Below are 16102 nucleotides of genomic sequence, written 5' to 3' on the forward strand. Positions count from 1 at the left end.
ACACAACATCACAATAACATTTTTGCAGAGCTCAAATTTTTTTCAAAAATTACACTGTGACTACACATTATTTAGAAACTAATTTTCAGGACAAACAAAAAAAAATCCACACATCTCAATTCAAAATTCTGTTTCAAATACTGAAAGAAAGAAGCAAACATACCTTTGCTAAATTGTTGAAAACAGTAAGAGAACTTTTGGATACTGTTATATTCATTGTGTCTCCTGAAGAAATACCAACTTCTGTTTGTGGCTCAGGAATTACAATAAAATCATCTCCTGGCATCAAACTTTTATCCTGGACTGGATTGTTCTTTACCTACGGGGATAAACACAAAATAAATGTAACTTATTGGCCAATTAACAATAAAATTAAAATACTCTCAGTAGAGTTAAATGTTCTTAACCTAGTCATTTTATATTAAGACTCCTCAAAAGTCTCATTTTCAAAAATATGCAGTGCTTCACCTTAAATTAGTACAGATCAGCATTCTTTCTTTTGGTGTGTAATCAACACTAGGGAAATGTTCAGAACTGTGCCATGAAACCACTCCAAGTGAGCTAACACATTTATCTCCTGGGCGCTCCCCAGAGAAAGCTACTTTCCCAGTGTCACTTGACTCACGGTCATCATGTGTTGATGAGCACGCTAAGATGACCCTGAAGTCTACACTGATCCTCGCTGGAAATAACATCTGCAATTCCTTTTACTTTTTCCAGTAACACCGATAAATAAGTAATACAAGCTTTCAGCCAGCCATCAGATTCCATCCTAGCTTTTGTTCTAATAGCATTTCAAAAGCCTTATAAAATATTCTTTATTAGCCTGCCCGTTCCACAGAGAGGTAGGTCAGAAGTATCACCCCCACTTTACTGAGAGGAAATTGGGACACAGGTTAAATGACTGCTCATCTTTAATATAAGAATCTGCTGAGTCAGCTTCAGTGTCTCTCTCACACCTGAGTCAGGCTGCCCTAGACAGGTGTGCTGTTACAACTTGTAAAGGGTATAATACTTATGTTCCTGTTAATCTAGAGAGACGTGCTTTGGTTTCTAGGATTCTGCAGTACCATAAGGAGATAGCACAGAGGATTCAATTCAAAAATTCTTGAATTTTTTGATGTCTCAAAATGATTGAGTATTCCAAAGAGCTTCATTTACGTGGGTTATATCTATCAGTATGTATCTATGAGAAACTAAACTGAGAACATTTTAAATATTCACTTAAAAACAGTAATTACATGTTAAAACAATATTTTGAAGAGAAGTAAGTGTTAAAAATACACAGTGAGGAGAGGAGCATTTACAAATCTCTTTAGTGGCTGCCTTCAGAGAAGAGAGGGGCACTCTCATTGCTGCTTCTGTATTCATTCCACTGCAAAACGACAAAGTCTCTGGAAAACGCCTTTGTATGCTTATGAGAGAATGAGAATGAAAATGATAGATAAAGTCTGAATATTATCCTGAAAATAATTTTGATCCCATGATCCTCTGAAAGGGCCTCAAAGATCCTGGACCACATCCTGAGAATCTCTGAACTAAAGAAAACATATAAATGAATGTGCTTAATGTCAGCCTACATAATAATATTTTATGATTTCCTTACAGCAAGCTTTAAATTCCATGGTCTTTTCCCCTCCACTCTTTCAATCAGTGGCTCCCAGACAGCATGGGTCTCATTGTAATAATGAACCTGGAAAGGCACAGAGTTATAATAAGAGAGTCTTTCAAATTTAATTACATATTTCTACATGGAAAATATTAAGCAGTTGTTGCATGTCAATAACAATTTAACAGCACACTTTTGACACAAAGAATATATGTAAAGAGGGTGCATATTCTTTTACTCTCTTACTTTACTGCCATAAACAAATTATTTAGCAAAAGAACCTTAAAAAATGACCAAATAAATAATACTACATAACAACAAATTCTGTTAGAATGTACTATCTATTCTTATATATACTTGCTATGTTCATACAACCAAAAAAAGCTCACTTCTCAATTTTTCAATTGTACTTTTGAGAAGGAGCCGCTGCAAGTACTAAATGATGTGGTCATACCTCTAGTGTCATGTCAGCAGCAGCAGCCATCAGGGAAGTCCAATTCTTAATAGTTCCTGAAAACTTAGACTCCGCCAATAATAAAGGTACAGTTCGATGCCCAAGGCCACATTCTAAGGTAACTTGAACTGACTTCACAACAACAGCACAATTTTCCTCTATCGATGGAGTTTCAATGTCTCTGAAATTCTCTGTTATTTCTGTTGCCATGTCAACACCAAGAAACCAAGAGTTATAATCACTAATGGATTTGATGCCCCAGAGATTTTCTGTTTCCTTAGACACATCTTTGGATTCATCTTCTTTTGCCTTTGGAGACATAGCAGCCATTATTGTCATCACAGTATTAAGAATTATGGGTGAAATCTTCAAAAAAGAAAGCAGGAAAATTTTTAGAATTCTTTCCCAGATGAGAAGAATTAATACATACTACAAAAATTTTTAAGTAACTAATTAAAATTTTAATTACATTAAATTCATAACTAAGGAAAACAAAAGAGAAGAACACACAAAATCATGTGTCAAGTCAACTAACCTCATAACAGTGACCTCTGCCCAGGTTATCTAGAATTAAGTAACTAATGTGTCAACTGTCAAAATCTAAAGTTAATCAATTCAGAGTAAAACAGTGTTACGTGAATAGAAGAATGTAGAAGTGTAATTGAATTTTACATTTTTCACCCAGCTACATTATCTAAACTAAGTGTGTGATCCTCATCAAGATAACACACACGGTATATATATATGTATGTATGACTAAAACATTATGCTGTACACCAGAAACTGATACAAGATTGTAAACTGACTACACTTTAATAAAAACAAAAAGTAAAAAAATAAAATAGATAAAAAGCGAAGTCCTACTACATACAGCACAGGGAATTATATTCAATACCTTGTAATAGCCTATAATGAAAAAGAATATGAAGAGAATATATACGTATGTATAACTGAACCACTCTGCTGTACACCAGAAATTAACACAACATTGCAAACAAACAATACTTCAATAAAAAATTTATAAAAAATGTAAAAAAAGATATACAAACATGGTTTTCATTTTTCTCACTGAAACAGGAAACCTGAGAATCACCACGGACCCCCTTTCACCCTGACTTGCAAATTCTACCTCCTATTATCTCTGGATCCTATCTTTGCTCACTTCTTCATTCCAATCATCGTGCCTTAGTTCTACAGCAGTAAAGATTTCTTCTATGTCTGGTCAACACTGTATCAGCCCACCCTCCACATGATTTTCTAAAATTCAAATCTGAGCGTGTCATTCCTATGCTTAAAATCCTCAACAACTTCCCATACCTTCAGGATAAGATTCAAACTCTATTCAGCTTAGGACTCAAAACTTTTTGTGACCTGATGTCCAATCAGTTAGTTACCCATGGTTTTCCAAAGTTTGAGCAATACTGGGTTAAATAAGTTAAGTGGATTCCTTTATTGTTCACTTCTCACAACCCTTCCTCGTTTAGTATGCTAAAACGACACGATTACATCACCAAAAGAAGGATCCAGCATGCACTGCTTCCCAAACTTAACTGAATCCTTTTTCTCCTTGCCTTATTAATGTCACCTATAATTAGTGTTCTGAATCCTACAACTCCACCACGCCATTCTCTCCAGCCATAAGGGATCACCCTCTCAAGTCCTTAAAGGATTTTTCAAACCTTTGCCTTTGGGCATGTTGTCAGTTCTGCTTGGATAACCCTTCCCCTCTTTCTCCATTTAACCTCCCTCAGATTTTCAAAACTCAGTTCAAGAAGCCCCACTTCCTTACAGCTTTCTCTGATGTCCTAGTCTGAGCAGGAGGCTCCTGCCTGTGCTCCCAGCAGCGCCTTGTGCATGCCTCTAGCACTGAAAGCTGTAATCAGTTGACACATTTCTATCTCTCACATATGTCATTAAGTTTTTTGAATGCAGGGAACATGTATCCCTAATGTACAGGACATTTTTTACACACAGCAAAAGCTCAGAAAATGTTTGTTGAATGACTAAAGTGACATATAACGAAACAGAACAATCTCAGCACCTTAACCCATGTCTCAGATAAAGTGCATACAAATTCAAGTTCTTCCCCCCATTTACCACTTTAAGTCTTTAGAAAAGCAAATCTGTTAAAATGCAATCTAAGACTATCTACTATTTAAAATATTGAGAGAAACCTAAGCTGTTATTTACATGGTAATTCAAATGACATTATTTCGAGCCTTCATTTCATCACTACTGGTTATTCACCTATATAATAAAGCTGTTATCAGAATTGCTTTCAATCACCTCAATTTTGTGCCCTTTGGACAGAGAGAGAAATAGACTTTGGAAAGTATTCTGTATCTGTATTGGCCATGAGATCATATTTAAAAACTATGAATGCCACTGAAGAACTGACTGTTTTTTTCAATACTTCAAATGTAACAGATAAAAAAATCCTAATAATTTATTTCTAGCATATATCTATTATTATAAATATTTTATAAACCAAGTAAAACATTTAATCACATAATTATTAATTCAACCAAATCTTATCTCAAATAAAAACCTAAAAATACATTATTGCAAATAAAATAACAGCAACCTTATTTTCCCATCCTTCCTTCCCATTTCATGTCTGCTCTCCCCTCCAAACCCAAACTCCAACACACATGCAAATATAATAGATAAAAGCTATCCTGATCATTTGTGCACATTTAAAAGTACAGATCACCCTTGAACAACATGGGTTTGAACTGCAGGGATCCACTCATGTATGGATTTCTTCCAATAGTAAATACAATGGTACTACAAGATCTGCAGTTGTTTGGATCCACAAATGCAGATCCTCAGATACGGAGAAATGCAGACACTGAGGAACCGAGTATTCTGAGGGCTCACTACAAAGTTAAACGCACTCCTAATCCCCACATCGTTCAAGGGTCAACTGCACTCTTTCAAAGAAAACAGAAACAAACATTTGCATTAATGAGAATGTTTCTTAATGTTAGAGGTATTTATTCATTACTAAATATGTGAGTAGCATAATGCTATAGATATGACAGACATCAAAAGATAGGAAAAATAATAATTTTCACCCAAATAATACGATAGGCACTAACCTTAATTATAACTTCTTCAACATTAATATCTATATTTTCTTTTCCTGAAGTCCATGCACATTTTTTCATAAATAAAGAACAGGGCTGTAAGATCTAGAAACAAATAAAATTTACTTATGAACATGTCTTACTTAATTTGAGATCTTTAACTATAACCTATTACTAAAATCAAAAAGGCAAATTAAATTATAAGAGACTCTCTTGTGAGGGCTCCTTCAAACTCTAAGTCCATGACCACTGTTAAAGGACTTTAAGCAGTTCTGATCAATTCCTCTAGGCCAAGTTCTTAAGTAATGATGCACATTTACTATTAGAAGCTTAAAATGTTTCCTTTTGCTAAATAAAATTACTTTTAAATGATGCCCTGTGTAAAATACACCTTTAAGATATCTATAAAAGATATGAGCTAAAGACTATGGTAAGATCTTACACTTACAAAAAGGTAAATGAGGAAATGGAACTGGCATTTCATTATAATTTTTATGATCACTAAATCACTCGAAACTGTTAAACAAATAGTTCTGTTAACACCTTTTAAAAATAGACTATATAGTAAAGTAGGTAAATGAATAGTTTCCAGATGATTAACAACATGTCAGTCTTCAATTTCCTCAAAGGTCCTTATCAGAATAAATTTCAAATCTTCAAATTTGATTTATTAAAACCATAAAGCCTATATACTTAAATATCATCAAAGAAATAAATAAAGTAACCTCGCTCTTGAATGCGGGTATTAGTACTGCACAACTTTTCAGTTTTAAAAAAATTAGGATGTGCTTTAAATAGAATGATTAGCATAAGCTTTCTGCTGACATGTCAAAAGAAGATGATCCCAATAAAGAATGTTTCATGATAAAGTATAAACTAAGCTTAGCACTGCATTTCCTTATGCAAGTCACTCTGTCCACAAATTTCTTTTTATTTAAAATAACACTGCAAAAGAGTCACATTAAATAATGATGCTCTTAAACATAAAATTACCAATTTAACATTAAAAATCGGTATGGTAATTAAAATCATATTTTTCAACAATAATGTGAAAGTATAATTGAAGTTAACTTGTAATATAGCAAAACAATCTCTTTCAGTCACATGACTCCAAATGAATTTTTTCATTCATTCATTCATTCATTGGATGTACTGTAGGGAGCAAAAGCAACAGCTGAAGAGGAATGTGGTATTGTACTAAAATTCAAATAGTGTTCGGCGAAAGATGGTATAATGAGAATGAGTTTGGAGGTAGTACACAGTTTTGTCACTAGCAGACATGGCTAAATCAGTTAACATCTTTGCAATTCAACATCCTTTTCCATAAAATCTCAAGCTGGAGTAAATACTCTGAAGTCCTACAGAGCTCTCACATTCTCGATTCTATGAATCAACCATTTCTGCCATCCTTCAATCCAAGCTCAGGATATAAGGTAATTCGTACTGTGGTAATGTTCTTTCCTCTCTTTTCTCTGAGAAAAGGGCAAGCAAGTACTTTAAGGTCTCTCACAGAGGCTTCCATCTTCTGTTCGAGTTGGGATGCTGACAGAGAGAGGTTACACTGGAAGGAGGCTGTCAGAGCAGGAGCGTCAGCCTTTGTCAGACTGGCAACAAATACCACTTCTGGATCTGTGATCTTGGCCTTTAAAGTCATATTTGGTCTTACAGAGTCATCTGAAGAAACAAATATAGGAACCATAAACATTCTAGTAAAGTAAACCTTGTCACTTGTGTACATGTTATCTATAATTTGCTAAGTTGCATCTAATATCCTATTATGGATACAGTAAAATTAACAATATTAATAACTGACTGGTTAATATGAATGATAACTGGTTATTAACAAATGCTGGTTATGTGCAATCTGATCCCTGTTGTAAGAGGATCATTCCCACTTTGACCTAACAAAAATAATCTTGTTTTGAAGTTCTTTTTGTCAGAATCAATGTGCATGTATATATATATCTGAATATTACATCACGTTGCAGGAGCAAGGAAGGGGAAATGAGAGGGGAATATCAGGAGGAGGGTAGGAGATCCTGATAAACTAGACAGACCAATATTGTTTGTTTATTTTGATTTCATCCTGAAGTATATACTCCGTGTTGTACAATCTATAGTATAAATACATTAAATGTATATATGAATACAGAGATATCACATGATCACAGTTTAAGAAAGGTAAAAGGAAAAAATAAAATTCTGACCTTCCCAGTAAACAGCAGTTTTCCAATCTTGCTGAGTTGCACATTAGAGAGAAAAATGCCTGACCTTAGACAATTATAATTTAACAGAGAAAATCATTGGTTTATTCGGCAATACTGGAATAAATGGTTTACGGGTCAAGGAGTGGCATCAGCATACATGGAGACCAGACATCTGCAACCCCTCTCCTGACTTGGAAGAGTCTGAGGTGATGTCCAGGGCTGTCACGTTGGGTCCTCCAATACCCTCGCCTTCTGCTTTTATCTGTTTAATTGCTCTTCAATATGCTATAATTCTTCCAAGTATTTTCTTTGAATAAGACTCCCTTTCTATAAAACAGGCTGCCAACCACAGGCTCAGATTATTAACTCCCTCTATTTCTGGATGAGTAAAGAAATGTTAGTGGCAGAGCTGGAACCAGAGCAGAGGTTTCTTGGCCCTGATTCAATATATATACTCCACCTCTCTCTTAAAAATCTATCCTTACTAAAGTTATTCTACTGAATACATTTAAATTCAAAAGAGTAACTTTATATTCTTAAATTATCCAATTCTTTTTTTTTCCTGTGTGTAATTTCTGTTAAAATACATGACAAGTTGTCATCTACAACAGATAAATTCTGCTAACCTTTCTCCATCTTGATTTTTGGCATGACAGTCTGTCGTACTGGAATCTGTGATTCTTTGGCCAGATTTTCTGGACTCTGAGGTACAGCTTTGATAAAGAAATCTGCCACAGTCATCAGAAACTCCACACTGGCACAGACATACAGCTTGTCAAGAACAGCATCAATATGACTTCCATTTTTCCCTTGTTTGTAATTTATGTCAATCATAGAGCTGTTATCTTGGCCATTCTTCTTATCAATCATTCTAAAAAAAAAATAAATATACATCCATTATGTTATTCCTGCTAAAACAATTAAAAAGATGAAAAATTTCCTATACATCTTAATAATTCTTCTTTCACCTTTCAGCTTCCAATCTGAACAGAAAACAGATCAGTATTAAGTGGAGTATTAGCTTAATACTCCAGTATTAGTTTAATAGCTAATCAGCAACCAAAATATGGTCTCATAATCTCCACAGCAAAGTTCATGTTAATAAGCAATTACAGAATATTTCATATAGAGAAACAAATCAATGACTGCTGAAAGGAAGTTTGGCAATTAGCAAAATGAGCCCCCCAAAATTTAAAAGACAATCTCTTTACATTATTTTACAAAATAAAACATCCCTGAAGGAATTTATCTCCAAAGATCATCCTATACAATTGAGCGGTGAAGGCTACCCCAGGACATGCAATTTGCAAAAGAGAAAAGCTGGTTGCATGAAAGCACTCTGTCCTCATTTACTCACTTCTTAGAAAAACAAAGGGCTCAGAAATACCCAGCATACATTCAATGGAATCCAACTTTAGGTAACAACATACTTTTTCTCCAAAAAACATCAAGGACAAAAATATTATGCATCTCATTATGTGAGAAAGGAATAAAAATATAATTAGGCTATTGAAGTTGCATATTTCTCTATTTCTCACTTGATAGTAAGGTGATATAAATTAATCTTTCAAAAATGGGTTGATAACATGAAAATTAGGGATTCCATTTCTACTGAAAGTTTTAAAAAAATTTCACAGAATTGTTTTAAAATATATAGACAAAATAAATAAGACAAAGAAAAATATTTAACTTTAAGGGTTTTTGAAAAAAGATTCTGCTTACTGGGAACAATTTAGAAAAATATATTACCAATGAACCATACCATGCGGATTTAATTATTAAAATTCTTGTATTTTCTTAGTTTCCACTTTTAAGACAGGATTTTATTACTAAACTTCCCTTTAATTCAAACTTTAAAGCAACAGAATGTGAAACAGCAATACTTCATGATGCACTTCAAACTGAAATATGACCAAAGACCTCTTCTGATAACCCCAAGGAACAGGATCCCAGAAAGGATGATCATGAGACCCCTTCAGACAATCTCAAGCCCAGCGATCAATGCCTGGCAGCCATGCCAGGTGCAACGCCAGCCTTACATAATGTACAGCAAGTTCAGAGATGACAAACCTTGATGTTGCTCTCTCAATTCCTTCCCTGAGATCACCAAGGGTGCATGTCTTAAGCTTAAGGTTGACATTCATTGAGCCATCCTTAAACATCTTCCCTCCAGAGGCCATAAGGTGCAGCCTGAGTTCGCCAAGCTGGAAACTGTCATTATGAAATGAAAGTTTGGACTCCTGTGGTGTATTTTACAAGCAAAAGAATCAATTATCTTCAAGTGCTATGTAATTGCTTCTAAACCTATTTCTTAACTCAGAAATCAAAAGCAAATCCATACCACAAATTTTTAAAGTATGGGTGTTAAAACACAAAAGTGGAAAGAGTAATACACATGTTTGTGATTGTGTAAGTACATACAAATAAATACGTAAGAGTGTGTGTGGATACTCGACAATGGTTAACATATAAAAATTTCTGATTTACAATTCAATGCAAATACAAATAATCAGGAAATTGGCAATCAATCATTCTAACCTATAAATATTTAATGAGTTCTTCTATAAAAAGCATTGTGATAGGAAGCATGGGCCTTATAAGAAAGGATAAGGCAAGGTAGGTGATCTCAGTGAGCTTATAACCTAACTGAGAAAGCAAAATAGAAATACATTACAGGGAACATCAAGAAGGTGAGAACTAACTGAGCCTCAGACACTGAGTGGAATCAGACAGTCGAAGAGGAGTTAAAAGACACTCCAAACGGGGAAAAGACATGAGCAAACAATTCAAGATGCTCTCAGGGCACAAGGTACACGTTGGCATCTTAGGCTTAAATATTCCAAAATATTCCAATAAAAGAAAGGTAGGGAATGAGTTCTAGAAAGAAATATGGAGGCCTAATCAAAGTCTCAAATCCTAAACTAAAAGATTAAAACTTTTTGTATTGGAAAAAACACCTCAGTCTTTATTCCACCATAACACATAGCTCCAAATTGTTTAGGTATTCCCAGGTATTAAAAGAACAAAACCCAACCAACCAACTTAAAAAAGATATATAAATCTTCAGGGAAGTAAAAGATGATTAGTCATAATTGCTCACTACAGACCAGGGCATTGATATAAGCAGTACTGGTGATGGGTAATTCTTAGTACACTGGTTGTAACTCCGTATCTTCTCTCACTCAAAAGAATACACTGGATGTAAGTGGGTCAGAATGAATTTATTATTGGAAAACTTGGAATGCCTTTAATTTATAAAAGTGTAAATAAATAACTCACAAAATCGAGATCTGTAACTATTCACAGCAATGACCAGTGACACATCTACTGATCACAATGTAACAGTGTTTGTGGTATGGTTACTGAAGTAGACAACTTGGAGCCACTGAATGGTTTTTTTTTAATTAATTAAAATTCACATAACACTGAAGGTTGTCTAAGTAGAATGAGAAGTTGTAAATGGCTACATGAGACTGACTGAGGAAACTGAATTTGTGCCAGTATCTAGGACGGATGAAAGGAAAACGTGCACCTAACAAGGATGCCACTGCAGTGCTGTAAGTGTGAGCCAAGACGTTTCAAATAAAGCAGCAATGATTATTGCCAGGAAAGAACAAATGTTCACTCAAAGAAAAAACTGACAGTACTCGGTGTCTGAATGAATGAAGAAGGTCAACAAAGAAGAAGTAAAAGAAGACGCTGAGATCTAAGGCTGTGGAACCAGGAGAATGACAGCATCTTAAGCGAAGCAAAGAAAACAGTTAACTGTTCATTCTCCATTAGGTCATTTTCTGATCTCTTCATTAACATTAAACATTAGAAATTAAGGCAATCCATTGTACAAGCGACAGATTCTAGTCCAAGGCTCAACAGTAACAATGGATGAATACTGTGTAACTTTTACAAAACAATATGAAATGTAAGATAACATACAAATGGACATTAAAAACAGATATAATACCATAATCAGTGCATATTATGGGTATTATATGACATGTGTATTATAAGTTATTATGATATAACATTAACTGATATAATCAAAAAGATTTATTAAAGGACACTATCTATATAATAAAAAGACTGCTTTCTAAAAACATCATTGACATATTATGTGGTTCAAATCATTATGGCACTAGACCTTGGTTCCTAAATTCACTAATCAGTACCCTTAATATGTAACTACTACATACAAAATTTACTCAGTAGAAACACAATTAATGTTTGTATATCATGGATAATTATAAATTTTAAAATTCAAAGGTTCCAATGCCACTACTGAATTACTTTCCTTAAACAGTTAAATATGCATATATATCTAGCTATATTAAAGAACTGCACATGTAATTAATTATTCATATATAAAATTCTTCTCATAAAGATAGGTCTAAGTGTGTTAGTGCTGATATTACTTGGAAAGAAGTAAAAACTTTCCCTTAGCCTAGTAAGATTAGAAACACTAACAAAGTGAGGACAGAAAACAAGACCAATGTAATACTGCAGGCCAAACAGAATATAATATTCATATCGAGTTTTAAATGAATAGTCACATCAAAAAATGACAATATTCTGAAGTTGAATATCAAGAACTAAGGACTTATTCCTAGATACAGAAATTAATTACATACCTGGGTGATATCATTGTTATAAAGGACAATGGAAAGAGATTCAAAGTGAAAGTCAAACTGGAGAGTGACATCCTGATCCAAAGAAAGCTTTGAGTCTGGCAAATCTTGTTCTGATGGTTCAAATATAAACATGAAAATTGAAAAGCTTTTAAGTAGGTATATAATTTTATACATGTTTTAAAAAACAGTATAATAACTTATTATTCTAAATTTATATCATACTTCCTAGAATTCTTTAAGTCACTACAAGGCAATTAACAAAAATGGCAATGTATTCCATTGATATTTAGTACAGAGCAAAGTGACAGAACAACTATCTACATTGAAAAAAAAGAGAGGGCCTTGTAAAGAGTATCAAGACAACGTTTTTTTAAAAGCCCTTCCAGAGCAAGACTACTTTGTTATAGTTTATAATTATCAAAGCATGTCACTTAACTGGTTACAAGCCATTCTCAAGAGATTATGAAATCAGAGCAACAGAAAAGTAAAATACTTTGTCCTAGAACAGACAGCTAGTCAGTAAAAGACTGTCTGCTAGTGTAATGCACTCCTCACTAATTAAGTAACTTAATTAGGTAATTAAAAAATTACCTTTATCACCCAATCCATTACCTTTACAAGCAGAACAGAATAGAAATTAAAAGCAGAGTCAAAGAGAGTGCAAATACAATGTGGGACACAGGGTCTCTGGGATTCTGAGGTGAAGAGACTTTGAGAAGTAATTTAGACTTTTCCCTCATCTTTAGGCAGAAACTTTTTAGACAAAGAATAGATATTGCTTTCAATCACTCTTACAAAATGATTCTATAATCTCTTTTGAAGACTGATTCTATGATCATTTATAGGAAATCTATCCTTACAAGTTACTGGAAGAGCAAACACTGCAGAACTTCCGCCACATAAAGGCTTCTCCAAGTCGGAAGACTCTGGGGTTTTTCCCTCACTTTTCCTGAAAATAATTTACATTCCAGGTTACATTCATTACAACCTGTCCTGGGGCCAAGAGGGTGACCTCCACCAGTAACTGACTAACAGGAGGCACAGGAGTCAGCCACCTGAGAAGCAAGATGGTGGAGCAGAAGGACGCTTGTAGCTCACCCTCTCCCACAGATACACCAAAACTCACATCTATGGACCCGTTGAGCCAATCAGAGCACCTGTCGAACTCCGACAGAACATCGCCCTCTTCGAAAGACAAAGATGCCAAAAACCTGGTAGGAGAAAAGGAAAAAAGAAGAAAAAGCAAAACAGTGCAGGACTGGTCCCGCGGGGAGGGAGTAGCAAAGGAGGAATAGCACTTGTTCGCTGGGTCTCCCCCCTCCAACAGAGAAGCCAATCGTAAGGGAGCATTTAATACCAACACAGAAAGGTATGGCTGCCCGTCACTGCCCACCAAGCCAGCCTCTGCCCTGTGGTGTGATTTCTGTCTTGTTGTCCTAAATGCCCAAGTTAATGTGGCCCGCTTTGAACACTCAAGCCACCTCAGACTTCAGACTCATGAGTTAAGCACATCTTCCTCCTTCCCCTCACTTCCATCCCTCCTTCTTTTCTCTTCCTCTCTCTCTCTCCTTTGTCATTCATTCACTTAGCTTATAAGGCCACTTCATACAGCCTCAAGGACCGAGTGATGCCTTCTCTCTCCAATTCCAAGTCCACACTGCACACACTGAGTAGGCCATCTTTTCTCCAGCCAGCTGTGCCTGTCTTAGGTTGTCCTCCTCTGAGGATCTTACCCGTCACTGGCTATCCAGCCGTCCATGCTGGACACATTGAGTAGGCCATCTCTTGCCCAGCCGGCTGTGCCTGTCTTAGGTCGTCCTCCTCTGAGGATCTTACCCGTCACTGGCTATCCAGCCATCCATGCTGGACACATTGGGTAGGCCATCTCTTGCCCAGCCGGCTGTGCCTGTCTTAGGTTGTCCTCCTCTGAGGATCTTACCCGTCATTGGCTATCCAGCCGTCCACGCTGGACACATTGGGTAGGCCATCTCTTGCCCAGCCGGCTGTGCCTGTCTTAGGTTGTCCTCCTCTGAGGATCTTACCCGTCATTGGCTATCCAGCCGTCCATGCTGGACACATTGGGTAGGCCATCTCCAGTCCAGCCGGCTGTGCCTGTCTTAGGTTGTCCTCCTCTGAGGATCTTACCCGTCATTGGCTATCCAGCCGTCCATGCTGGACACATTGGGTAGGCCATCTCCAGTCCAGCCGGCTGTGCCTGTCTTAGGTTGTCCTCCTCTGAGGATCTTACCCGTCACTGGCTATCCAGCCGTCCACGCTGGACACATTGAGTAGGCCATCTCTTGCCCAGCCGGCTGTGCCTGTCTTAGGTTGTCCTCCTCTGAGGATCTTACCCGTCACTGGCTATCCAGCCGTCCACGCTGGACACATTGAGTAGGCCATCTCTTGCCCAGCCGGCTGTGCCTGTCTTAGGTTGTCCTCCTCTGAGGATCTTACCCGTCACTGGCTATCCAGCCGTCCATGCTGGACACATTGAGTAGGCCATCTCTTGCCCAGCCGGCTGTGCCTGTCTTAGGTTGTCCTCCTCTGAGGATCTTACCCGTCATTGGCTATCCAGCCGTCCATGCTGGACACATTGGGTAGGCCATCTCCAGTCCAGCCGGCTGTGCCTGTCTTAGGTTGTCCTCCTCTGAGGATCTTACCCGTCATTGGCTATCCAGCCGTCCATGCTGGACACATTGAGTAGGCCATCTCTTGCCCAGCCGGCTGTGCCTGTCTTAGGTTGTCCTCCTCTGAGGATCTTACCCGTCACTGGCTATCCAGCCGTCCATGCTGGACACATTGGGTAGGCCATCTCCAGTCCAGCCGGCTGTGCCTGTCTTAGGTTGTCCTCCTCTGAGGATCTTACCCGTCACTGGCTATCCAGCCGTCCATGCTGGACACATTGGGTAGGCCATCTCCGGTCCAGCCGGCTGTGCCTGTCTTAGGTTGTCCTCCTCTGAGGATCTTACCCGTCACTGGCTATCCAGCCGTCCATGCTGGACACATTGGGTAGGCCATCTCCGGTCCAGCCGGCTGTGCCTGTCTTAGGTTGTCCTCCTCTGAGGATCTTACCCGTCATTGGCTATCCAGCCGTCCATGCTGGACACATTGAGTAGGTCATCTCCGGTCCAGCCGGCAGTGCCTGTCTTAGGTTGTCCTCCTCTGAGGATCTTACCCGTCACTGGCTATCCAGCCGTCCATGCTGGACACATTGGGTAGGCCATCTCCAGTCCAGCCGGCTGTGCCTGTCTTAGGTTGTCCTCCTCTGAGGATCTTACCCGTCACTGGCTATCCAGCCGTCCATGCTGGACACATTGGGTAGGCCATCTCCGGTCCAGCCGGCTGTGCCTGTCTTAGGTTGTCCTCCTCTGAGGATCTTACCCGTCATTGGCTATCCAGCCGTCCACGCTGGACACATTGGGTAGGCCATCTCTTGCCCAGCCGGCTGTGCCTGTCTTAGGTTGTCCTCCTCTGAGGATCTTACCCGTCACTGGCTATCCAGCCGTCCATGCTGGACACATTAAGTAGGCATCTCATTCAGCCAGCTATGTGACATTTCTCACAGCTTGTTTATCAGTTCAACCCATGGTTTGTTCTCTACAGCCTTCAGGCAGGGCCTACAGTTTCCTGATAGCCAGTTGTTGTCTAATATCAACAACCACCCGTCACTTATACTTTTCGTGCCTTTTGCCTTTATGCCTCAGGACATCGGCTCAATTCACCTTCCAGAAATTGAATTTGCCTGTCCTCCACTATGATATCTCAAAAAGACCTCAGCTTTATCTTAAGACTCAGCTGTCTCTACCATCTGAGATCTCTTGATCTAGTCAGGGCTACAAATCCCAACTCTGGCATTTAGAAATGGGATAAAGATGGGAAGGATGATAAAGCTGGAGAAAGGAATTAACATTTGTTTCCCCCCCACTATGTGCCTGGCTCTGGGCCCGGCCCTGACACATCAGAGGTTTCCATTCTACTTCTGAAGAACAGCAGGGAGGTTGGAGACGATACTTCCACTATCTGTGACTTTGGGTTAGGAAATAACTCTCTCCATCAAGATCCCAAGTGTTTTCATTCATGAAAACTAACCCACTTCCTTGAATTACTGATTTTCAGTT

General features: G+C 37.8%; 1 protein-coding gene and 1 long non-coding RNA gene across 2 annotated transcripts in view; one reads left to right on the plus strand and one right to left on the minus strand.

Annotated features, from left to right (window-relative positions):
- Positions 1 to 12116, minus strand: part of LOC140694372 (intermembrane lipid transfer protein VPS13C-like) — a 62122-nt gene extending 50006 nt beyond the window's left edge. Inside the window, 8 exon segments of the mRNA XM_072957643.1 lie at positions 164 to 319; positions 1607 to 1693; positions 2064 to 2429; positions 5165 to 5257; positions 6597 to 6826; positions 7986 to 8230; positions 9430 to 9599; positions 11985 to 12116. Coding sequence (XP_072813744.1) covers positions 164 to 319; positions 1607 to 1693; positions 2064 to 2429; positions 5165 to 5257; positions 6597 to 6826; positions 7986 to 8230; positions 9430 to 9599; positions 11985 to 12116 — 1479 coding nt within the window.
- Positions 12117 to 13205: 1089 nt separating this feature from the next.
- Positions 13206 to 15721, plus strand: LOC140694492 (uncharacterized). Its single transcript, XR_012070122.1, has 3 exons — positions 13206 to 13796; positions 13900 to 14002; positions 14209 to 15721. It is a non-coding gene; the product is annotated as an uncharacterized lncRNA (long non-coding RNA).
- Positions 15722 to 16102: the final 381 nt, after the last annotated feature.

The sequence above is a fragment of the Vicugna pacos genome, unplaced genomic scaffold (assembly GCF_048564905.1).
Source record: "Vicugna pacos unplaced genomic scaffold, VicPac4 scaffold_21, whole genome shotgun sequence".
NCBI lineage: Eukaryota > Metazoa > Chordata > Mammalia > Artiodactyla > Camelidae > Vicugna > Vicugna pacos.